The sequence below is a fragment of the Jaculus jaculus genome, chromosome 16, assembly GCF_020740685.1.
Source record: "Jaculus jaculus isolate mJacJac1 chromosome 16, mJacJac1.mat.Y.cur, whole genome shotgun sequence".
Classification (NCBI taxonomy): Eukaryota; Metazoa; Chordata; class Mammalia; order Rodentia; family Dipodidae; genus Jaculus; species Jaculus jaculus.
In genome coordinates, this window is record NC_059117.1 from 21,398,447 (window position 1) to 21,424,309 (window position 25,863).

At 41.2% G+C, this 25,863-nt stretch overlaps 3 protein-coding genes and 1 pseudogene across 8 annotated transcripts in view; 3 read left to right on the forward strand and 1 right to left on the reverse strand.

The window, feature by feature from the left end:
• Positions 1 to 6,267, reverse strand: part of Cog5 (component of oligomeric golgi complex 5) — a 277,027-nt gene extending 270,760 nt beyond the window's left edge. Inside the window, exon 1 of one of the 2 annotated variants that reach the window (XM_004652876.3) lies at positions 6,172 to 6,267. In XM_004652876.3, coding sequence (XP_004652933.2) covers positions 6,172 to 6,265 — 94 coding nt within the window. In that variant the 5' untranslated portion in view covers positions 6,266 to 6,267. Of the gene's footprint in view, positions 1 to 5,775; positions 5,952 to 6,171 lie in introns of those variants that run through there. The other variant, XM_045135739.1, reaches the window with a different exon arrangement.
• Positions 2,025 to 2,149, forward strand: LOC123455432 (annotated as a pseudogene).
• A 157-nt stretch (positions 6,268 to 6,424) lies between the features above and the next one.
• On the forward strand, positions 6,425 to 20,922 carry Dus4l (dihydrouridine synthase 4 like). 4 transcript variants are annotated; one of them, XM_045135921.1, is made up of 8 exons: positions 6,425 to 6,701; positions 6,782 to 6,878; positions 7,610 to 7,730; positions 13,359 to 13,480; positions 15,902 to 16,019; positions 17,007 to 17,129; positions 18,530 to 18,756; positions 20,176 to 20,922. In XM_045135921.1, the coding sequence occupies exons 2-8, from the start codon at positions 6,815 to 6,817 to the stop codon at positions 20,421 to 20,423; spliced, it is 1,023 nt and encodes a 340-aa protein (XP_044991856.1). In that variant the 5' UTR covers positions 6,425 to 6,701; positions 6,782 to 6,814; the 3' UTR covers positions 20,424 to 20,922. The 4 variants fall into 4 exon arrangements, with proteins under 4 accessions (XP_044991856.1, XP_044991855.1, XP_004652930.1 ...); XM_045135920.1 differs by having other exon boundaries at positions 6,785 to 6,878; XM_004652873.2 differs by lacking the exon at positions 6,782 to 6,878.
• A 2,799-nt stretch (positions 20,923 to 23,721) lies between these two features.
• Bcap29 (B cell receptor associated protein 29) overlaps positions 23,722 to 25,863 on the forward strand; it is a 45,519-nt gene continuing 43,377 nt past the window's right edge. Inside the window, exons 1-2 of one of the 2 annotated variants that reach the window (XM_045135924.1) lie at positions 23,722 to 23,765; positions 23,992 to 24,121. In XM_045135924.1, the coding sequence (XP_044991859.1) occupies positions 24,030 to 24,121 (92 nt within the window). In that variant the 5' untranslated portion in view covers positions 23,722 to 23,765; positions 23,992 to 24,029. Of the gene's footprint in view, positions 23,766 to 23,838; positions 23,858 to 23,991; positions 24,122 to 25,863 lie in introns of those variants that run through there. The other variant, XM_045135923.1, reaches the window with a different exon arrangement.

The window sequence follows — 25,863 nt, forward strand, 5'->3', positions numbered from 1 at the left end:
TTAAATGTTTCTTTAGAAAAAAACAAACAGGGGAGGTGGCTCAGTGGTTAAAAGTGCTTGCATGCACCATCTGAAAACCTGGGTTCAATTCTGCAGTACCCATGTAAAGCCAGATGCACAAAGTGGCACATATGCCTGGAGTTGGTTTACAGAGGCAAGAGACTCTGGCACACCCATATTCTCTCCCGCTCAAGTAAACAAATAAGTAAAAACATTAAAAAAAAATCTCTTTTAAAGAACCCATACATCTGTGGATTAAAAAAAAATAGAGATAATTGAAAGTTAAAAATAGATATGCAACCAGGCATGGTGGCACATGCTTTTAATCCCAGCACTCAAGAGGCAGAGGTAGGAGTTCGAGACCAGCCTGACGCTACATAGTGAATTCCAGGTCAGCCTGGACCAGAGTGAGACTCTACCTCAAAAAAAAAAAAAAAATGTATTTATAGGCAGGTATGGTGGCACACACCTTTAATCCCAGCACTTGGGAGGCAGAGGATGTAGGACTGCCATGAATTTGAGGCTAGCTTGAGACTACATAGTGAATTCCAGGTCAGCCTGAGCTAGAGTGAGACATTACCTCAAGAAAAAAAAAAAGAAAAAGAAAAAAAGATGCATAGATATAGCACAAGGCCAGAGTATGGGACAACCTCCTAACTATAGGAGATATAAAGCTGCACGGACAGACTGTCAAACAAACAAGCAAAACAGACTGCTCAAGGAACACTTTGCTTGCCTATATCCACTATGTTCCACAAAGGAGGGGCATCAGCTTTGTTTACTACCACATCCCTAGGACCTAAATAATGCAAGACCAAGGAAGAGGCTCAATTCTGGTTCAATGAATTACCATATACATAAGCTGAAAGTATCATTTTCTGACAGCAGTCTCACGCTGTGCACTACTCTCAAACTGGAATGATGCAAAAGAATATTGCTACATTGGGACTAATGCTAAGATCCACACTTCCTTCTAATTAGCCAGGCTTTTCCCAAAATTAAGAATCCACTTGGGGGCTGGAGAGATGGCTTAGCAGTTAAGCGCTTGCGTGTGAAGCCTAAGGACCCTGGTTCGAGGCTCGATTCCCCAGGACTCACGTTAGCCAGATGTACAAGGAGGCGCACACGTCTAGAGTTCATTTGCAGTGGCGCCGTGCCCATTCTCTCTCTCTCTCTCTCTCTGCCTCTTTCTGTCACTTTCAAATAAATAAATTTAAATTTTTTTTAAAAAAAGAATCCACTTGGTATGGTGGCGTGTCCCTTTAATCCAGCACCCAGAATGCAGAGGCTAGAGGATTGCTGTGAGTTCATTCATGGCCAGCTTGGAACTGCAGAGTGAGTTCCAGGTCAGTCTGGGATAGAGTGAGACCCTGCCTTGAAAAAATGAAACAATAATAATAATGATCATGATAATTCCTATCAGCAGACAAACAGAGAAGGTCCTTTGATACTAGGAGTTCTGTGACAATAAATGTCAAGGTGCATGTTTTGACAAGGGTAATAGTAAGTTCAGTAAATCTAGATCATAGAATGTATGTGTTTTGGAAAGAAAGTGTAAAAAATGACCAAGTTCCAAAGGAAGGTTGGAGGCAGATGGAATGGGGGCCTGTAAGATATCCCAAATGTAAAGTCACAAAAGGGCACTGTCAGCCTTGAGTTATAGAGTAACAGTTTTAGCGGTAGTATGAAGGACTAAAAAAGATTAGCTCACAGCAATATGCTTATGTTAGCTCCTCTGGCTGTTTAGCAACCAACTGCTTCCTTTTCAGGAATTCTGTGAGCCAGTCCATAGCACATGTAGGTATCCCTATATCAACCAACTATGGTTAAAGTATTTATGCCACAGAACAAATACTGAAAAAAACAAAAACAAAACAAACGATAAGGTCTTTGTTTTCCCAGAAAACTGGTTTACAAATGTATACGCATAGAATAGAATCACATAGGTTAATAAAATATAGTACTAAGTCAACAGGCCAGTAGAATAATGAAGTAAGACAGTGTCACTCGGAATGCCAAGCAATCTGCAGCCAATTAAGCTGACTGTCTTCCTTTCCTCAAGGTGCATCAGCTGCAAACCACAGCCTCCTTGGTAGGGGAGGGAACTTGTTGCATGTACATGTGGCTCTATAGGACCTTGGAGACAGTTTTTTGGTGGATCTCCATTATTTCTGATCTCGTGCTATTCCCAATTTAGGCTCCAGACAGGTACGCGGGTGCTTTTGGGAAGCCCCGGGGCATAGCGGTGCCGACTGGTGGGTTATCATCTCCATTCACACCAGGCTGCAGAATAAAAAGCGTGTGACTGAGCCCTGCACAGAGCTGAGTTCAAGTTCCCTCGCCACCAGAAAATCCCCACATCGAAGAAGTGAGGCTTCACCAAGTTCAAGGCAAATGAATTGAACAAATGCTAGTTGAGACATAGCTCATCCCTGAAGACTGTGGGGCCAAATATACCCCTAACTGTGGACCCTGGACAAGTGGTGGGCTCTGTACTCTGAGGGTTTCCGCTGCTCCTACCTTACCAACCATGCTCACTCACTATCTCTCACAGTACAAAAAAAAAAAAAAAAAGTCAAGCAAATGACAAATCTTGCAAAAAGATAATGGGTAGTTACATGCTGAAAATACTGATTAAGTAAATAAAAGATGATTCCCAAGTATCTTTATTTAATACAGGGCATATTCTTTATCTGATATAGGGAATTCAGTCTTACACCAAGCTAGATCCTCTGGACATTAAATATAACAAGAAAAGAACTGTCTCCAAGGAACTCACAACCTATAAAAAGACTAAGCATGCATTCACAAATCACCAATAGTAAGTGGTAACAGAAACAACCAGAGGACAAGATTAGACGGTGGAAAATGCAAGGTTCTCTCAAGTAGAACATACACCATTCATTCATATGTTGTTCACTGTCAAGACAGAAATTACAATTGACAGAAAATATAGGTTTATTCATCAAAAGATAGGGAAGGACAACATTGAAAATACAGAAAAAGGGCTGAGGAAATGGCTTAGCAGTTAAGGCACTTGCCTGTGAAGCCTAAGGACTCCAGTTCGATTTCCCAGGACCCACATAAGCCAGATGCACAAGGGGGAGCTCATGCATCTGGTGTTTGTTTGCAGGGGCTAGAGACCATGGCACGCCCATTCTCTCTATGTGCCTCTCCCCCCACCCATAAATAAATAAATAAATAAATATAAAAACACAGGGAAAAACACTCTGATATAGAAATTTTAGAATACATTTTAAAAAATTAAGAAAATGGGCTGAAGAGATGGCTTAGCAGTTAAGGCACTTGCCTGCAAAGCCAAAGGACCCAGGTTTGACTTCCCAGGGCCCAAATAAGCCAGATACACAAGGGAAGCATGCATCTGGAGTTCATTTGCAGTGGCTAGAGGCCCTGGGGCACCCATTCTCTTACTCTCTCTTTTCCTCTCTCTCCCTCTTTCTCAAATAAATAAATAAATAAATAACATTTTTTTTTAATTAAGGAAATGGAGCATATAATGTTTGGAAGCCAGGAAAACACCAAAAATGGGAGGAGAAAAGGAGATGAAAGGACTAAGGAATGCTTAGAGAAAAAAAGAGAGATCAGAAAGAACCAAGTTTAAAGAAAATAAGTCATCAGACCACCCCAAGATGAAACACATGAAAGCTATTGGGTAGAGCATTTGAGGACTGATATTCCTGAAGTAAGTTCCAGGACGGTCTTTTATAACTTTCTCATTCCAATAAGAAGCAAATCAGAAACAGCTCACAAATTTTCAAATTATACTACCTTATCAATCCTAGCCTCTGCCACTGGCAAACTTTCAATACAGTGAATCACAGTAATGGATAGAAATGTTTAATTTTTCAGGTATAATTAGGGGCAAGTGGAAGAAAATACCTCCAGATTTAGGAATTAAAAAAATAAGCCATATGAGAAAAGCATGTTCAAGAAAGGAGTCAATCCCTTGATGAACTAAAAATGTCAATTTGATTTATTCCCAGGAACCAATGAGAATCTGGACAATGTGATCTCAAGAGTCGAGCTCAGGAATGACTGGGTTGTAGAGTGAATGGAAGAAAGAAAGTCCAGAGCAAACTGGAGGGACTGCCCTTAGGAGGAAGCAGACTCCACTTCTGGTGTATCTGAAAATGCAGTGGGAGACAAGAAAGAAAGGATGGCTTCAGCTCAGGTTATGTTCAAAGATTTAATGACAAAGAGAGTGTGTATGTGTGTGTGTGTGTGTGTTCACCTCTGACATATTCGGGGGTTTGTAGGAACGTCTTGTTGGCTTGAAGGAAGAGATTTTCAAAGAGTAAAGGTTATCTAAATAATTACTGTGCAGGATGGTAAAGAGAATTTAAGTTAGAAAATGCAGAAGGCACCAATGAGTGCTAGTTCAGTCTCTAAAACCTGATTAAAATTACTGGGATAGATCCTACTAAAACACAGACTCCTTTGAGATGTGTTCCACGTTATTCCATCCACATGTTCATCAGGGCAATCCTGGTAATAGTTCCACAATAACTTCACCTAGAAAACTTTCCTGACAAGCCTAGCCAGTCCTTAGCCTCCTGTTATCATTGTATATATAACTGTTTTACTGTGTACACACCCTATGGCTACTCTTACAGTACTATTACAGGGAATACCCATGTACCTCTGCAAGGTCATTTCTCCTCTACTGGTGAGCTACTTGAGAGTATAAACTTCATACATATGAAGAGTTCAAAACCTGGTTAAATTAAATTTCAACTAAGATACAAAAAGACACAGAGATTCAAGCCTAAAGAATTCAACATAACTTAATTCAGAAAATATTTTGAGAGGGCTGGAAATGTAGCTCATCAGTTAAGGAACTTGCCTGGAAAGCCTAACAACCCTGGTTCAATTCCTCAGTACCAAGCATGTAAAGCCAGATGCATAATGCGGCACATGCATCTGGAGTTCATTTGCAACAGCTGGCATGCCCATTCTCTCTCCTTCCTCTCTCTATCTCTGTCTCTCTGTTTGTGAAAAAATATTTTAAAACTGAAAATATTTTGACAAAGGTGTATAAATTAGGAAAAGAAATTAAGGCAATAATAAAATATTCAAGTGTCCGAGAAATGTAATAATTCAAAACCTTAGCTGGGTGTGGTGGCACATGCCTTTAATCCCAGCAATTGGGAGGCAGAGGTAGGAGGATTGCAGTGAGTTCAAGGCCACCCTGAGACTACACAGTGAGTTCTAGGTCAGCCTGGGCTACAGTGAAACCCTACTTCAAAAAACAAAACAATACTTTATTCTAATCATTTACAACCACTTTGGTTTACAAATATGTGCACATGCATCTTACAGTGATGTTCAATAAAAAAAATTTCTGCACCTACTTTATGCAAGATACTGCTATTAACACCATGGAATATAAAATGGAGATGTCCAATTCAGCAAGAGCAATTAAGGCAAGAATACAATGCACGGACAAAATGTGATGTCCATTAGCTAAAAATTAAGGACAAGTAAAAAAAAAAAAGGCTTCATAACCTTTGAAATCTGAATTGTATTCTGAGGTCTAAGAAATTTGGGGTATGTTAACTGGATTAATATAACTGAACGCTCTTTTCAAATGCACTATAGTTAACTCGAGTGGCCATTTCTTTCCAAAATCATCAATTAAACCTGACTGGGCTGCTGCATTCGGCACAAATGGATACCATATGCCTGCACAGGACACCTGTAAGTGATTCCAAGTCTATTTTCCCTCCCTGCTTCCCTTCAACATCAATACTTCACCCGTTCCAGGTGGGCTAACACTTCTGGGCGTGGACCTTCACTCTGGGTCCAGAACTCAGGCAGCAGGAGGTGGTTGCCCAGGTCTGGAACTTCATGGAAGCCACTGGCACGTGGGCATCGACTTGAAATGGGAGCAACCAGAACCCAGGGTTCCCCAAGACACCCCAAAAGGAAGCGAGGAGCAATGTCCCAGGGAAACGTTGAGGAACGGGGTGGTCCCCGCGGGGGGGGGGGGGGGGCGGTGTGAGAAAGGGGCCGGGCGGAAGGGAGTGGCCACGTCGAGCCCGGAAAAGTTTCTGCAAAGCAATGGGTCGAGTCCACCTCCCCCGGGCCCCGGCCCCGGGCCCGGGCAAGGCGGGCTTCCAGGCCAGCGTCCTCCCCGCAACGACTCCTTACCGTCCTGCAGAAGCTCCCGGACTGTCGCTGCAGCCGCCCCGCTCCCCGGAGCCGCACAGCCAGCCGCTGCGGCGCCGCTTTCGCCGCCTTCCATGTTGGCGGGCGCCGGGTGATGACGTCGGCAGTCGTCCCGCCCCCTCGGTGACGTCAGAGCCGGGCGACGACGACGCGCCAGCACGCCGCTCGGGCCGGCCGCGGGCGCTGCGTTTTTGGCGGGACCCGGAGCCTCTGTGTTCGAGCGGGGCGTGGGGAGCCCCGGGCGCTGCACGGCGACGGGGCCGAAGCCAGCGCGCCGCTGGGCTCCCGCTGCAAGCGTTAAGCCGGAGAAGCGCGGGCAGCGAAACGGGGTTTCGAGGAGCTTTCGTTAACACTCACCGCCGGGCGACACTTTCCAGTCACTCCACAGCTGTTGTCCGTCCGGCGCCGTGGGTGGCCATCCGGGGCTAAAAGCAGTCGGGAAACGCTTGGGAAGGAAAGTTGCTAAGCGCTACCCCAAATCCTCATCAGTGCAAACGTTCTTAACTACTCAGGTGAGCGGATCTGCTGATAACACGGCGCTCTGGTTTTATTTTGACTGTGTCTCGGAATGATTTGTCTCCATCATGCCCAGTAGGAATGACGGATCTGCAGTGCGCGTCGTCCCATGAATTGCGGGAGACCGTGTGCTCAGGTTCATTTTCCGTTTCATGTGTCCACCGTACACAGAAGTAAGTTGCTTTTAGGAGTTCTTTACTGACATTTTTTTTTTTCTTTTTATGTGCAAGAAGAGAGAATGGGAAAAACTAACGCTTCTTACCACAGCAAACTAAAACAGGGTGTTTGGAGTTAAGGAAAAGTTTATGAACTCCAACCCTTGGATATGTGTGGGGTAGAAGAATGATCAAACCCAGGTCCTCAAATACACTAGGCAAGGATCCTGCATTTCCACTTTAGTGATGGGACTCCACATAATAAAAGTACAATCTCATGGTTTGAATCAAATGTCCTTGGTAAACTCATGAGTTTGAATGCTTGGTCCCCAGCTGGTGGCAATTTGAGATGTGGAGCCTTGCTGGAGGAAGTGTGTTGGGGTATGTGGTAATTTGATTCAAGTGCCCCCCCCATAAACTTATGTATTCTGAATGCTTGATCTCCAGCTGATGACAATTGGGGAATAGGAATCCTGTGTGAGGTGTGTTGTTAGAGATGGGCTTATGGGTGTTAACATCCAGCTTCCCCATGCCAGTGTTTGGCACACTCTGCTGCTGCTATTGTCACCCTGATGTTGGCCAGGAAGTGATGTCCACCCTCTGCTCATACCATCTTTCCCCTGCCATAGTGGAGCTTCCCTTCGAGTCTGTAAGCCAAAATAAACCTTTTCCTCCCATCATCTGCCTTGGGTTGGGTGTTTTGTCCCAGCAGCACAAAGGTAACTATAGCAAAACTGATTGTCTTTCAGATTTGAAACTGATCTCTATCATAGCGACTAAAATGTGTCAAGAAAGAAAAAAAGATCCAGTAGAAATGTTTCATTCTGGACAGCTAGTAAAAGTCTGTGCCCCAATGGTTCGATATTCAAAGTAAGTATTGCTAAATGGTTAACGAGACAAGATGTAATTTAACTTATAATCACTAGTTGAAAAAAAAAAATGGGCTAAGGGATGACTTAGCAGTTAAGGCACGTGCCTGCAAAGCCAAAAAACCCAGGTTCAGTTCCCCAGTACCCACATAAAGCCAGATGCACAAGGTGGCACATGCATCTAAAGTTCATTTACAGTGGCTAAAGGGCCTGGCATCCCCATTCTCTTCTCTGTCTAAAGTAAATAAATAAAATACTTTTTAAAAATGTAAATCAGGGCTGGAGAGATGGCTTAGCGGTTAAGCGCTTGCCTGTGAAGCCTAAGGACCCCGGTTCAAGACTCGATTTCCCAGGACCCTCGTTAGCCAGATGCACAAGGGGGCACATGCGTCTTGAGTTCGTTTACAGTGGCTGGAGGCCCTGGCGCACCCATTCATTCCCCCCTCCCTCCATCCCTCCCTCCCTCTCTATCTCTATCTCTGTCTCTATCTCTATCTCTATCTCTCTGTCTGCCACTCTTAAATAAACAACAAGAAAAAAATGTAAATCACTCATCTGAGAAGAATCTTCTAACTCCTATCTTTGGAGTCAGGATTTAGAACTCGGCTCTAGTTCTAATACCTAACACTTGGTTTGTGTGTCCCTGAACAGTCCCTCCAAGCTTCACTTATTATGTCTATAAAATATAATAACGTCATGTAATAAGCTGGGCATGGTTGCACATGCCTTTAGTCTCAGGAGGCAGAGATAGGATTGCCATGAGTTTGAGACCACATGGTGAATTCTAGGTTGGCCTTGGCTACAATGGGACCATTCCTTGAAAAAAACAAAAATAATAGTAATAAAAGTGGATACAGATGTAGGTATTCAATGTGTGTAAACATATGTGCACAGTGAATATACCTTTTGAGACAAGATCACAGAGTAATTGTTGAGTCATGAGGTTTATGTTTAATGTTTTGGGTTTTTCGCAGGGAGGGGGGTTGGCTGGTTGGTTTTGATTTTTGAAGTAAAGTTTTGCTGTAGCGCAGGCTGACCTGGAATTCACTATGTAGTCTCAAGGGGGTTTCAAACTCATGACAGTCCTTCTACCTCTGCCTCCAGAGTGGTGGGATTAAAGACATGTGCCAGCTATACTATTATTTAAAGCTAAACTTTTCTAGAGTAGAAATACAATTTTGTACTTTCACCATACACCATATGAGGCATCTAGTGTGTCTTTCCCAACTTTTGACAATTACAGTTTTATTTTAGCCATTTGATAGATGCATAGTGACACCTCATTCTGGTTTTAATTTTTATTTCCTATATGCCTAGTGATATTAAACATCTTTTCATTTGATTAATTGCCACTAAATAATTTTGAAGAAATGTTTCTTGCTTTTGCCATATTGTAACTTGGTTCTCAGTGTCTTGGGTTTTGGGGGTTATTTGTTCATTTTGTTTTTTACTTTTGAAAGGTTTTCAGTTTTTTTGTTATGCACATAACAGCTAGGCATGGTCATGCATACTTGTAATACCAGCACTCACAGAGAATGAAATAGCATAATGAGTTCAAGGCTAACCTAGACTGCATAGTGAGGCCCTGTCTTAAAAATACACACACAGTGTTTATATTTTAGTTGTTTTTAACTGTCCTACTCAGTGCTATGTAGCTAATCTTTAAACCTCTTTTCCACTTAATGAAACTGTATCTCCAAATGTACTGTTAAGCAATAATTGTCCATGCCCCTGACAACCATCAATCTACTTCCTCTCTATAAATTTGGCTGCTCTGGATATCTCATGCAAATAGGATCATAAGAGTATTAACTTACCTTTGTGAGACTAGCTTATTTCAAGATTCACCTATATTGTAGCATATGCCACACTTCCTTTTTAAGGGTGAATAAGTCTATTATATGTATATAGTACATTTTGTTTCTGTGCTCATCTCTTAATAGACACTTGGATTGTTTCCACCTTTTGACAGACAATACTGCCATGAACATGGGCATATAAATACCTCAGACCCTGTTTTTGGTTCTTTTGGGTGATGTAGGATGATGTGGTAATTCCGTGTTATATTTTCTGAGGAAAAACATTGTGGTTGGTGGACTATACCGTATTACTTTCTCCCCAACAGTGCACGAGTGCCTGTTTCTCCAGCCCTTTGTCAATACTTCTTTGCTTTTTCTTTTAATTAGTATACTCATTCTAATATGTGTGAATTAGATTTCTCTCTGGTTTGATTTGCATTTCTCTAAAAATTAATGATATTAATCTTTATATGTGCTGCTTGACTGTTTCTGTATTTTTTTTGTAGAGATGTTTATTCAAATACTTTATGCATTTCATCATCATTGTTTTTTGTTTGTTTGTTTGTTTGTTTGTTTGTTTTTCCCCTGAGGTAAGGTCTCATTCTAGCTCAGGCTGACCTGGATTTCACTATGTAGTCTCAGGGTGGCCTCGAACTCATGGTGATCCTCCGACCTCTGCTTCCCAAGTGCTGGGATTAAAGGTGTGAGCCACCATGCCCGGCTGCTTTGTCCATTTTAAAATTAGGCTTTAATTGTTTTTTTTTCATGTGTGTACTACTGAGTGGTTCAGTGGTAAAGTTCGTTTATATATTCTAGGTGCTACTATATGGCTTACAGGTATTTTCTTTCAGTGTGTGGCTTGTCTTTTCATCTTAGGAGGGTGTTTATGAAGTACCTTTAATTAACTTTTCTTTGTATAAATTGTGATTTGGTGTCAAGTATAGGAAATCTTTGTAGTTCAAGTTTCTAAAGATTTTCTCCTGAGTTTTCTGAGTTTATAACAGTAGACTTAAGTCTGATCTGTTGTGCAAATTATTGTATAAATAGTGAAATTTAGGGCCTCATTTTGTTGCCTTAGGATCTCCATTAACTACCAGTATTCATTTAAAAGGATGTCTTTTCTCTGTTGAATTTCCTTTTCTTCTTTGTTGGAAAATGGGGATTTGTATTTTGTCCCATGGATTTACATGTCTGTCCTTCCACAAATTCCGGAGTATCTATTACTGTCCCTGTGTAGAAAGTCCAGGAATTAAGGGACTGATACCTCACACTTCGTTGTTCTTTTCCAAAAATGTTTAGCTATTCTTGTTCCTTTGTCTAGTTCTGCAACCATTTTGCTGGAATTTCCATAAGAATTATGTAAAACCTGTATAACACGTTGGAGAGAATTGACAATCTTTTTTAAATTTTTTATACTTATTTATTTGAGAAAGAGAGATAATGGGCATGCCAGGGCCTCCAGCCCCCACAGACGAACTCCAGATGTATGTGCCACCTTGTGCATCAGGCTTATGTGGGTCCTGGAGAATCAAATTTAGAAACTCTGTAGCTTCAAATCCAAAGTAACAAGTCTCCAAGTTCAATAATTCTAAACAGCAGCAAGTCTCTGGAGTTCCAATTCCACCCCGCCAGCTTGAGGGGAAGCTCCATGATGGCAGGAAAAACATGGCATGTGCAGAGGGTGGACATCACCCCCTGGCCCACATCAGGTGGACAATAGGAACAGGAGAGTGTGCCAAACACTGGCTTGGGGAAACTAGCTATAACACCCATAAGCCTGTCCCCAACAATATCACTCCCTCCAGGAGGCATTACTTCCCAATTCTTTATCAGCTGGGAACCTGGCATTGAGAACACCTAAGTTTATGGGGGACACCTGAATCAAACCACCACACACCTTAATTGCCAAGCCATCACGGCAGCCCAAGAATTGACAACGATGTTAAACTCTCCCAATTCAGGAGCACACTGTGTATATAAGACACCCAATTTTTTTCTTGAGCAATTGTATGTAGTATTTTGACTTTTGTGTTTGTCTTACTACAAGTCTGTAGATATACGGTTGATTTTTGTATGTGGATCTTATATCCTACATACTTACATTACTAATTGTAGATTTTGGTTTGTTTTGTTTATTGAAGTAGAGTCTCACTCTAGCCCAGGCTGACCTGGAATTCACTGTTTAGTGTCAAGGTACCTTGAACTCACAGTGATCCTCCTACCTCAGCCTCCTGAGTGCTGGGATTAAAGGTTTTAGGATTTTCTATGTAAACAATTGTGTTATTTACAAACAGGGACAGTTTTATTTCTTTTGGCCACAGGCTTTCTTTTTTTTTTTTTTTTTTTTTTCTGAGAGTTAGGCTGTAGCTCAGGCTCACCTGGAATTTACTATGTAGTCTTAGGGTGACCTCGGACTCACAGCGATCCTCCTACTTCTGCCTCCCGAAGGTATTTCTTTTTTTTTTTTTTTTTTTTAATTTTTAAAATTTATTTGGCAAAGACAAGAAGAGGGAGAGAAAGTAAGAGAGGGTATAGGCACACCAGCTGCTTTTGCTGCTTCAAATGAACTTTAGATGCAAGCACCACATTGTGCATCTGATTTTACGTGGGTACTGGGGAGTCAAACCCAGGCCATAAAGTTTTACAAACAAGCCCTTTAACTACTAAGCCCTCTCTAATTCTGTTTCATGCCTTTTTGTACTTACTAGTAGTCCCATCACTATGTTGAATGACTGAGAAAAGTAAACATCCTTGCCAAGTTTCCATCTGGGGAGAAAGTGTCCTGTAGGGTGTTTTTAATGAATGTTGTGGAACGAGTTAAGGCAGCTTCCTCTTCCTGTAGTCCTGATTTGTATTTTTTATTATTATTTTTAATCATGTAGAAGTATATTTTGTCAAGTGTTTTTTTTTTCTGTACCAGTAGTTATACTATTTCTTCATTATTAACTTGGTGATTAACTTAGTGTGTTGCACTAACTGACTTTAAATATTGATCCTTCTGTTATAATTGGCTTTTCCTGAAACTGCTCCATCAGAGAAAAGTTAGGAGAGAGGCATCACCTCATGATTATCAACATTAAGTCAAGATTCTCAAGTTGGCTTCCTTAAACACCTGTGAGATGAGAAATAACCTCTAGTTCACGATGATGAAGGTGTTCTCGTTAAGTGCTCTACTCTTCTCCCAACATATCTGACACGGAGGAAGGCTGCCTTATTACTACTGGGTGCAGTACACAAGGAAGTCTTATCAGTACATGCGATTGCTACTGACCTACAGGAGTGGGAGGGTAGTCTCACTGTCCAATAGGGCTAAAGGCTTCAAATCTCTACCAGGTTTTATTGGACACTGTGACAGTGAGGTGTTAGGGCACCCCTACAGCCTTATGAGGGTGAAAGTCTAGGATCCCCTCTCATCTTTTCTAGTAGAGTCACCTCATAGCTCTTTCTGGAGAGTTGGAGTATAAAACTGTGACTTTCTGTCTTGCCAGGTTTCCCTTGGGCCTTTATTAGAGAGGAGACTCCTGTGGGGCTCTCTCTGCACTCATTGGTGCTCCAATCCCAAGTCTAGAACTTGCCATCCTCTCGTTTCTTGGTATATGAGGCCACTAGCCTGCCTACCCTTTGCTCTCTACCTTTTGGGATTTTCCTGTAGTTGTTTTATAAATAATATTGGGGTTTTTAGTTCTACTTAGCAGGAATACTAGAAAAAAGTATATGTTCATCTTCACTTGGAACTCCCTCTAATATTTAACAATTAACTAAATTAAACTACAAGTACATAGGATTTTAATGTTTTCTAACTGCATAATTAAACTTTTATATGCTCCCAGGTTGGCTTTTAGAACGCTAGTAAGAAAATACTGCTGTGATCTGTGTTATACACCAATGATCGTGGCTGCTGATTTTGTCAGATCTATAAAAGCCAGAGACAGTGAATTTACCACAAACCAAGGTATGTGAAAACCAGGGTTGTTTTTTTCTTTTTAATAAGCTATTTTATCTAATCAAAGACAGTATAATTCAGAGATTATGTATTATAGTCCTTTAGTTTCAGAAGTATTTAAATTATAAACTGTCAGTGATCTATCAGAAATCAGTTAGCTTTTATTAAGGCCCCCACCTTCACTCTCTTGAGCTATTAACAATAAATTCCTGTTTCTCTGCCTGCGATCTGTTTTCATTCAAACTATGCTCCAAACAGCCCAGGTGGCCTACCTACCATGTGAATTTTATCATGACTCTTCCCTTCTTGGTGTTCTGCCTAAAGTAATTAAGTTGTTATCATTTGCAAACTTGTAAATAAACATTTTCAGGCTCCACTCCAGACCTACAGAATCAGAAACACTGGGTGTCTGGCTCAGCAACCTGTTTTGAAAAGCAGTCTGAGCACTCCAGGCTTCCTGACAGTCGCCACTCCCTTAAAGTCCTTCCTTACGCCACTGCCGATTTCGTCGTCAGCCGTACCTCCCACTAGCTTCTTAGGGGTCTGTGCTTGCCGTGTCACACCCTCTGCCTAGACTGTCCTTCCCAGCCATGCCTATCCCCAGGTCCTGTTATTGAATCCAGCTGTCAGAGTCTGTAGTGACAGAGCCTTTCCTGTGCACTTTGCACTCCTGTTATCCCTCGTAAGCCCAGGCCCTATTGTATACTTAACCCTGCTATATTATTGTGTTCTCCTTAAGTGTCCGTTTCTCCCACTCGATCATTGGCTCCTTGAATGATGGAACTATAGAAATAGCTTGTTACCTTCCTCACCACTTAACAGTGTTGAAAATATATTAGGCTAAAAGTGGTTATTTAATATTGTAACTTGCAATACAAAAGGAAAAAGTACTCTATGTGCCCATAAAGAAAAAAATTCTTTCCCATCATAACCTTGTAAATGAGTTCGTTGCCATAAGAATCTTGGATCAGTGCAAATGAGGTAATGCCCAGAAATCTGTGTTTTATAAATATCCAGTGAATGTCACAGGTGGACCCCCCAAAAAACTTTAGATTTGTTAAAATACATTTCTTCAGAGCGCTTAACACTGTCCAAATATGAGAAAAATATGTTCCTTAAAACCTAGGAAAGGGGGCTGGGGAGACTGCTCAGTGGTTAAAGGCTGTTACTTGCAAAGCTTGCCAGCCTGGGTTCGATTCCCTAGCCTCCGTGTAAAGCTGGACACAGAATAGTACATTCATCTGGCATTCATTTGCAACAATGAGACCCTGGCAGGTGCACGCACGCGCGCGCGCACACACACACACACACACACACACACACACACACAGATGTGCAAATAAAAGATTTTTTTTTTAACCTAGGAATGTTCAGACACATTTAACCACAATAAATTTTAAACATATATACCAATGTACTCAAAGATGAACAGAAATATAAAAATATAATACATGGCTACAGAGATGGCTCAGCTGTTAAGGCACTTGCCTACAAAGCCTAAGGACCCATACTCAGTTCCCCAGTATCCATGTAAAGCCAGGTGCACCAAGTGGCACATGAGAGAAAGAGAATGGGCATGTCAAGGCCTTTAGCCACTGTAAACAAACTCCAGAGGGATGCACCATCACGTACATCTGGCTTATATGGGATCTGGAGAATCAAACCTGGGTCCTTAGGCTTCGCAGACAAGTACCTTAACCGCTAAGACTTCTCTCCAGCCCTATATAAAATATCTTTAAAAAAACAAAACCCATGATAGACAGTGGCTCATTTCCTTTTTATTAAAAAAATTACAAACGAAAGTTTACATATAGAACAAACAGCCAGTTATGGTGGCACACGCCTTTAATCCTAGCACTCAGGAGGCAGAGATAGGAGGATCCCTGAGTTCAAGGGCAGCCTGTTAGTACAGAGTGAATTACAGGTCAGTCTTGGATAGAGTTAGACTCTGTCTTGAAAAAAAACAAACAAAAAGAATAAAAAGAAATAATGGAATTGCACACTGAAAAAAAAGTGTCACAAATACGAAGAACTCACAAAGTTACACAAGAGTTGGATATTCGATATAGGGCATGTTGTGAAGAAACAGGAAGCCTTCATATCAATATGCTTCTATGTCTATTAACACTTGAATTATCTGTGTTAGAGGCCTGGTTAGTGCTAAAGACCTATTCAATAATACACTAGTAGGAATCTAGAAATAGACTCAAAAAAGCATGAATGCAGAGAATCCTTGTTGCAATATTGCTTACCAAAGCCACAAATAAGCAGTTTAGAAACGGTGGGGGGGGGGTGCAGCTGTTCATCTAGAGTGTTTAAACTTTTCATTTCATCAAATTTTGTACTGTTTGTGAGTTAGGGGTGTGTGTGTATCTTCGTTTCCTGTGGTTTTTAATGTTGAACTGTCCTTTTATTTATTTTTTTAATCAGGCGATTGTCCATTGATTGTTCAGTTTGCAGCTAATGATGCAAGAGTCTTATCTGACGCCGCTCGGATAGTCAGTCCTTACGCAAATGGAATAGACATTAACTGTGGTTGCCCTCAGAGGTAAAGCTCAAAGAAGTTGGAAGAATTTTCACAACAATAGAAAATAAAAAATATGTGAACGTGGTAAAATATCTTTCTAGTTTTCTACAAGTTAAAAAGAGCACAGAGTTCGAGCACCAGGGCTCTACACAAGGAAAAATATAAGAAGAGAGTATTAGGAACATTGCTGCAAAGATCTGTTCTGGTAGCTGAAGTGATTCATAGGCTCATTGCCGAATATTTTTCTCATTACTAGCTTTTGTATGGCTCTTCCTTGACCCTCCGCCATCAGTAGTTTCTGTGAGAATCTGATGACTTGCGTCAAACACTGGTTCTGTGATTGGGAGTTACCACATTTTCTCCTAATTTATTTCTGTTACAAAATACTACAGTCACCGAAAAGTTTTCCTTTCTATACTGTACTCATTTGATTGGTAAATAACTGGGTTTGGGTGAGACGTACTTAAGAATATCTGTACTGTGCTTGAGTTGTACTAGATTATTTATCAATAATTCCAAATATGTCCAAAGAATAAAATCAAAGTTTTGAGTGCAATATAATCCAAATCAGCTTAGACGTATTTGTGTACTCATTAAGAGAATCAGACAAGCTGCTCAGTGGGATTGGAGTGTTATAAGCCAAAAATAACTTTCTACTTGAGACTTAATAAAACCTTGTTATGCACAATAAACATCAAATTTGGAATTTTAAAAATCTGAAGTAATTGCAGGTAATACATTACTTAAATCTGTATTGGTTGAATGAATTCTAATTTAATATTCTTACTTGCCAGTGAAAACTATTTCCCCCTCAGTACTTTTTGGTCTTGGTACATGTTTTCCTAATCTCATTGAACCACTTAGAAGTATTAATCTTTGAATTTTAGAAGTCAGGATCGTTCCAGATCAGTAGATAAATAGATTGATGCAATTACATTTCAGTGCTTTTAGAACCTTCTCCTCCTTTCCAGCTGTTGACAATCCATCTGTTGTGCTTGATTTATGAAGGTGGGCAATGGCAGAAGGTTATGGAGCTTGCTTAATAAACAAGCCAGAGCTTGTTCAAGATATGGTGAAACAAGTAAGAAACCAAGTGGAAAATCCTAGATTTTCAGTTTCAATTAAAATAAGGTAATAATATTTTTATCTGTTGACAAGATAGTGTATGATTTGGGTAATTTAAAGACATTTATTTTGGCCACTGAAGAGATGGCTCAGCAGTTATGGCACTTGCCTGCTAAACCCAGTGGGCTGAGTTCAGTTCCCCAGCACCCATGTAAAGCCAGATGCACAGAGTGGGGCTTGCATCTGGAGTTTATTTACAGAATCTGGAGGCCCAGGCACACCCATTTCCTCTGTCTCTCTTCTATCTCTCTCTGCTTGCAAGTTTTTTTTTTTTCTTTTCTTTTTGTTTTTGTTTTGTTTATTTGGTTTTTCAAGGAACAGGGTCTCACCCTAGCTCAGGCTGACCTGGAATTCACTGTATAGCCTCAGGCTGGCTACAAATAAATATATTTTTTAAAGTTATTTAATGAAGCCAGGCATGGTGGCACATGCCTTTAATCCCAGCACTCAGGAGGCAGAGGTAGGAGGATCGCCTTGAGTTCCAGGCCACCCTGAGACTGCATAAAATATATATATAATGATACTCATTTTTCTGGTGATGTGGGAGTGTCTGTTCTAAATAGGTAGCTAACAAAAGGAAATGTTGAAAGATGTTTAATAACATATACCCTGAGTTTACTTATAAATCTGATGAACTTCCTCTTTTAACAACAAAAAAAATCCCTTGCTACAAGGCTTCACCTAACACTTAACTTTTTCTAAGTAGCATTTAATGCTGACAAATATTCCCAGTATCCAGTAGAATACAATAGAATACAGTGGAGGGGATATGGGAAAAGGGAGATAGGGAGGTAAAGGGAGGAGATTATGATCAAACTATATTATGTACATATATGAAAATTGTCAGTAAAAACTTAGGGGGTTAGAGGGGTGGCTTAGTTATTAAGGTGCTTGCCTGCAAAGCCTAAGGACCCAGGTTCATTGGGATCCAGGCTCAGTTCCCCAGCACCCACATAAGACATGTGCACATGACGGTGTATGCATCTAGGGTTCATTTGCAGTGGCTAGAGGCCCTAGTGTGCCCATTCTCTCCCTCCCTCTCTGCGCCCCCATAAATAAATTAATTTTTTTAAAAACAAGTTTTTAAAAGTGTCCATGTGGGGGCATGTACATCACCTATACAGATAATATCCTTCTGTTCATTCAATAACAGTATATTGATGATGCTTTGATTTCAGACACAAAAGGGATAAGCAAGGTAAGGTAAATCTTGGTTGTTCTCTTGTTGCCAATAGTGAAGTAACAGTTTGAGGTCTGTGTGATAACTGATCACTGAATAAAACCTTACTTACAGTGGCATTAAGTGATAACGCAGTATAGCAAAGCTAACTAAATGTAGTGGGTGGAATTAGGAAACTGAGCATTAAAATTGTGTGCTATAGACAAATGAAATTTTTAAATTGCAGGATCCATGATGACCTCACAAGAACCATAGATCTCTGTCGGAAGGCTGAAGCAACAGGAGTTTCCTGGATTACAGTCCATGGAAGAACTGTTGAAGAGAGACATCACCCAGTCCACTATGATGCCATGAAAATAATAAAGGAAAATGTGTCTATACCTGTAATCGCCAACGGAGACATCAGAAGTTTAAAAGAAGCACAGAATGTGTGGAAGATTACTGGGACAAATGGTGAGCAATAAATAAATGAATTTTTATAATCTTTTAATCAGACACATGAGAATGAGGGAGAAATGTTAATTTGATTTTCATGTTTCTTTAACTTTGATTCATACTTTATCATACTAATGTAAGCTGAACAATTTATTAAAATAATTGAAATCTTCCTTTTGGAGACCTTTATTTTAGGTGAGGTAATTTATTTTAGGTTTTTTTCTGCCACCATTATATCAAATGATTAGTAACTAATTGCCTTATATTTCTGGTATGAACTTCCAAAACCAGGCATAGTTATGGGAGAAGGGATTTACTGAAAGCTCACAGATCAAGGGGAAGTTCCATAAAGGCAGAGTAAGTTGGCCCTCTTTAACAGGACCAAGCAGAGAGAAGCCACAAGCCACTACCAGGAAGCAATCACACTTCAGAAACTCCAGGCAGAGCTCAAGCACTCTGTGTGTCTTTTATTTTTTTTTTTTAATATATATTTTTATTTATTTGTTTGAGGGAGAGAAAGAGGCAGAAAGAGGGGAGGGAATGGGTACACCAGGATCTCCAGCCACTGCAGACGAATTCCAGATGCATGTGCCCCCTTATGCATTTGGCTTAATGTGGGTCCTGGAGAGTCCAGCTGGAATCCTTTGGCTTTGCAAGCAAACGCCTTAACCGCTAAGCCATCTCTCCAGCCCCACTCTGTGTATCTTTAGGCTGGAATTCCAGATCTACCTCCACACCTTAGAGCTGGACCCTAAGATCCACCCACAGTGATACGTCCTCCAGCCAGGTGGCTGCAGATCTAAATTACAAACTGTAATAGAATCCTGAATATATTGGGGGCTATCTATTCAAAATACCACAGGCACCTAGAATAAAAATTAGAGTTAATAGGGCTGGAGAGAGGCTTGGCAGTTAAGGCATTTGCCTACAAAGCCAAAGGACTCAGATTCAATCCCCAGCACCAACATAAGCCAGATGCACAAGGGTCTACATTTCATTTGCAGTGGCTGGAGGCCCTGACATGCCCATATTCATTCATTCATATTACCCCCCCCTCCTCCCTCCCCCTCCTCCTAAATATAACCAAAGGAATCCCAGAACTGCTGTGCAAATTTGTTATCCCCTTAAATAATTGGCATGCCAGTCTTAGAACACTTAAGTGGGAGAATGCAGATAAACTCAAGTTTAAGTAGCCCAATTCATGACAACGTGGCTGCCCCTAAAGAAAAACTTAAGACCAATTAATTCAGCACTCTTATAAATTGTTTAAGTACAAATGGCACCAAAGATAAATTGTTGTATTATTAAACTAAATAACTTAGAATAAATGTTTTGTGAAATCTTGAATAACATGTTTTTGATTTAGTGTTCATTTTTTTGAACTAATAACCATGGATCCTTAACATACAGACAAGTATGGTATATTTTAATTTGCAGGTGTAATGGTTGCAAGAGGGCTTTTGACAAACCCAGCCATGTTTGCTGGATATGAAGAAACCCCACTGAAATGCATCTGGGACTGGGTTGACATCGCCCTTGAACTTGGAACTCCTTATATCTGTTTCCACCAACATTTAATGTACATGATGGAAAAGATAACATCAAGACAGGAAAAAAGAGTATTTAATGCTCTGTCAAGCACATCGGCAGTCTTAGATTACCTTACAGACCATTATGGCCTTTGACTAGACTTTCGAAAGTATCTTAACGTCATATTCTGTCCACAATGAAATCAGAGAAGTCACATCTTGATATTTTTCCTTTAAATCAGTGACTGTCCAACTTCAGAAGAGCAATCTCTGGGTCCAGGCATAATAGCACTTGTCTATAACCTGAGCAGTCAGAAACCTGGACGAAGAGAATTGCAAGTTCTAGGCCAGCATGGGCTACACACCAAGATCATGTCTCAAAAAAAAACACATAATTTCCCTGGGAGCTTTTTTTTTTCTCTCTCTCTCTAAGTCCGACCTATACCTATCCTCAGAGATTCTGGTTCAGCAAATCTTGGATAGACCCAGAAATTTAGTTTTATCAAATCCAGGTGGTTCAGACATTCAGTTTTCCTGAATTCAAATAGTGAACAATGTTTTCTGAATTTATATAGATTTGGGGGAGAGAAGTATGAAAGTTTCCTAAAAAGAATATTGTTTTTAAATTTTTTAAATAAAGCTTTTTTAATATGAAGTATGAAGCCAGTCATGGTGGCACATGCCTTCAATTCCAGCACATGGGGGCAGAGAAGGGATGATCACCATGACTTCAAGGCCACACTGAGACTGCATAGTAAATTCCAGGTCAGCTTGGGCTTGAGCAAGACCCTACCTCAAGAAACATGGGCTGCAGAGATGGCTTACTGGTTAAGCGCTTGCCTGTGAAGCCTAAGGACCCTGGTTCAAGACTCGATTCCCCAGGACCCACGTTAGCCAGATGTACAAGGGGGCGCATGCATCTGTAGTTCGTTTGCAGTGGCTGGAGGCCCTGGCATGCCCATTCTCTCTATCTGCCTCTTTCACTGTCACTCTCCAACAAATAAATAAAAATGAACAAAAAAGTTAAAAAGAAACAAAAATTAAAAAAAAAAACAAAACTATGATTCAGACTGGGAAGGTGTCTCTGGTTAAAAGTGCTTGATTGTAAAGGCTCCCAGCTCTGGTTCAGTACCTAGACAGAACCAGAAACTTGAGTGTTGCATGAGTCTGGAGTTTATTTGCAACAAGAGGCTCAGGCATGCCCATCATTCTCTTTCTCGTATTCTCTCATAAATAAATATTTTAAAAAGAGTCATTCATCTGTAAGTTAGTAGGAAAGTACAGAGAAAAAGTAAAGCAAATGCCAGTTAAATGAACTTACAATGAACAAGAAATTCTGAATAGATTTGTATTGTATTCACACCTTACATTACAAATTCATATTGGAAAGTCAACTGGTACATTTTCTGATTGATGTACACACCTCAAGGTACCTATAAGACTGCATGGAGTTCTTTAAATGATATCAAACTTGGCACTTTGAAGCATTCTAGATCATTATGTTACTAATGGCTGGCTGGGGTCCTTTTATTCTTCCCAGTAGAAACCAAGTAGATGAGAAGTTCTTCCAATGCTAATCTTGAGCAGCCTTTTGCCCCTCAGCATTTGACAGCACTGAGCTAGCTGTGGTTAAATTTCTTATGCAGATCTCAATTACCCAAGCCCCTATCCTCAAGGTGAGAAGCTCTGGTGTAGGCTTACATCAGAAGTCAGGACCTTGCACTCCTTGAAAGCAGTGTCACAGCCTCTGAGCCTAGGTTTCACCAGCCCTTGATAGTGAACAGTGTGGCAACTCCTGGACATTGGGGGACTGCAATCCTTGGCTCTTAAGACTTAGCAGCACTCTGCCACTGCCAGCAAGCAGGATCTATCTGCAATTTCTCTGCCCTTGGCAGCTTCCTGCACATCTATTTTCCTCTTGGCCCCACTGGCCAACTGTTTACTGAGGCCAGAGCTACCACTGTTTCCTCTTCTGCTGCTGCTGGTGCTGTTCTGACAGCCTGCGGGCCTCTGAGGCTCCCAAAGCCACTAGTTGCTCCCTGGCCCCACCCCTTCCACAGTCACCTCAGCTCCTCTTCATTACCAGCTCGGCCTACACTGCTAGTGATTAATTTTAACAAGCAGGCAAGAAAGGACCACTTAAGTGAAGCCTTTTATTGACTCTAATGTTGAAATACTGAAGGATTCAGGACTGGAGGGTGTCTCCTAGACACCTTTAGAAGTAAGCCAAAGAGCCTGCTTTATATTACCAAAAAGGAGGCATTGGCAAGCCATGCAAAGAAAAGGTTGTATATGCACCAATCGTGATGTTTGTACCGATCACAACGGTCCCACTCCCCTTCTGGTCTGGGTGGCAAAGGCTGCAGACTCATGTAATGGTAAAAAGTTTGCAATACACTGAAACTGGCTGTGGCTTCAAGAAGTCCATGGGATGTTCAAAATGGCCAGTTGCAGTATGAGAGTGGCTTTGGCTGTTTGATAATAGCCATTTGCTCAGAACACTTGACAAAGCTAACAGCTGTCAGTAAGTCAAATTAACCTCTTATCCAACCTTTATACATATACATATACATATACATATATATATATACATACATATAAATATATATAAATAAATATATATACATATTATATATAAATGGTCAGGATTTACAAGATGGTTAGCAATTCCTGTGCAAACATGATGGCCTCAAGAGACCCCTGGAATTAGATTCCCCAGGACCCAACATAAAAAGCTGAGTGTGGCCACATGTTATCTGTAACCCCAGTCCCATAGGGAAGCAGAGGACCCCTCCCCCCCAAAAAAAAGTAACTGGCTCAAATTAAGAGTGGGTGGAAGAGCAATGGAGTAGACCACTTACGTTCTGCTTGGGCTACATAGACAAGCACACCGTGTTACCAGGCAAGCGTATTGTTCATAGGATGGGCATATCATACACTTGCATAACACCACACAAGCAAAAATAATAAGGATTTACCATTTATAGTGATTTTAATAGTGTATAACAATTGCTCAGCACCCTAAGAAGTGATGGGTCTGATTCAGTTCCCCAGGCAACTACGTAAAGTTGGAAGGGCATTCATTTGCAGTGGCCAGAGAGACCCATGCACGTGAGCGACTCGCGCGCGTGCGCACGCACGCAAATCAAAATTTAAAAGATTGCAAGTTGGTTAAATACACTGTCACCTAAAAAGATAAGACATTACAGATCTCCACATCTTAAATATATAGTTATCGTGGAGGGGGGAGGGTGATTATATATTTGAAATACCAATTACAGAGTAATAAGGTCTAGTTTGAAAAAGAAAAGAAAAAAAGCTCAAATTTCGAGCTGGGAGATGTCTCAGTGGGTGATGGTCCTTCAAGCTTGAGGGCCTGAGTTCAGGACCCACGCGTCAAAAGGCGGAAGCGGCGCCTCCGGTGACGTCACCCGGGCGGGGCGCCGGCGTGTGACGTCGCGCGTGCGCGGCGCCGAGAGCGCGGGGCCGGCGGGCGCGGTAAGGCGGGGCGGTCGGCCCGGGCGGGAGGCGCCGGGCCCTGGGCGGAGAGCCGGCGGGCGTTGGGGGCGTTGGGCCGCGGAGACCCGGAGGTGGACACCCGCGTCCTCCTTCCTTCCGTCCCGCCCGGGCGGACGCGGGACGGGGTGGTGGTGGGGGCCCTCGGGCCGGATGTGGGGGGCGGCCTGCACCCGAGTTCTGTCGAGTGAAACGTCTCTCTGTTTAGGTGTGAAGAGAAAAAAAAAAAAACAACAACAAAAAACCATGACAATCCAATGGGTGGCAGTTGCAAGCTTTCTTTATGCCGAAATAGGACTCATATTAATCTTCTGTCTGCCCTTTATCCCTCCTCAGAGGTAGGAAACCTGCCGCTCGATCGTTAGCGATAATCAGTACGTTCCCTCGCCGCCCCAGGCTGCGAGAGTGTGACTTGCAAACGCTTTCCGTAAGGTTGCGTGCGAAGTTTTGGGGAGCCAACTGTAGAAAAAGGTCCTGTAAAAACTAAGCTCGCTTAACAGATTACTTACTGCCTGGTGACAATATGACAAAACATCACGGTGCATCAAACTTTATCATGTGTACAAATGAAAATGGTTTTTCTTCCCAAAGGAAAAGGACCTCGTCTTTGTTTACTTACTTAGTTTGTCTTTTGACTGCCAGTATATAATAAAGCAATGGTTATGATGTCCTGTCTTCAGGTTTTGTTTTTATTACCCTGAATTGGAGCTATGAAGTAAATGTAAGTGGATGGATGTAAAATGTTAAGTTTGGGGCGTAATGGAGTGGCCAGTGGAATGCATCCTAACGTACAAAGAAAAAGAAATTCATTACCATTTGTTCTTTCCATTCCACTCATAGTTAAGGAATGTATATTGAAAGTTCTGAATGTGAAAAGTATCAGAATCACGTATTAGTATTTATTCCTTACTAAAGGACCTAAAGTCTTAAGTACTAAACTATCCAGCGTGAGCATTGGTATAATTTTAGATCCGGGAACTTGATTGCATGGATGATGAAACACATTGATAACAGTGTTGCAAGATGTTTCTTTATACACTTGGCATAAAAGAAACGAGATCATAGAGATTACCCACTAAGGCTCAGTATAGAACAAGCCTGGGACTGGGTGGTTCTTGACTCAGGGTCCAGGCAAGCTTTCAGAACTCTTCCTGATCTGTCTGGGCCTCAGCTCACTTCTGTCCTTATCTATCCGGTTTTACCATTGCTTTATTTCTTCCTTAATAGAATATTTACTCATACTGTAGATAGGGGTTCACCTTTTATTTCATCCAACCCACTAATTGTGTAGAGCACATGTTGATCTACAGAAGGCACATGCCCTGACCTAGGTCAGCTAGCTAGTCTGAGGCAGAGTCCACACAAGAATCTGGCTTTTAATCCATTCATCTTTCTGATCCATCTCCTACCTCTAATTTCATGTCCTCAATAACACCTAGTTGGTTTTTTGTTTTTAATATTACTTGCAACAACAGAATCCTATGTCTACAAGAGATCTTTTCTAAATGCCTGATTTATAAGTAAGGCTTTGAAAAGTCTGTTGATCTTTTATAACATCAAAATAATCACTGAATCAATCTGCCTGTCATTTACAGTTTTGTACTCACTGTGATCCAGAAGCTATTTGGTAGGTGTATATATGTCCATGTACATACAAGGCATAAATACTCTCATGTATAAGTACATGTAAGAAAATATGGTCTACATGTACAGAAGTCATTTGTGTCCCTACTGTGTTTACTCACATCTTTTTTTCTGAAACTCACCATAATCTTAAAAGAAAAGGTTTAAATATTTGTTTAGTCTCTTTAATCTTTTCTCCTATAATCCATTAGTTAAAGGTCCGTATGCAGACATCAGCGTCTGGGTTTATATTGCAACTGTCCATATTATTGTTGAACATTTAAGCAAATCAATTTACCCTCTGGTCAGATTCTCTATAAAGTAAAGGAAATACTAGTGTCTATCTCATAGGGTGGTTGTGGCAAATGAAGCATGTCAGAGTCTCAACTACAAACTACTAGTTGGTCCCTATAGATTCCCTATTTTATTTACCTTTGAAGAAGTAAATTTACATTTG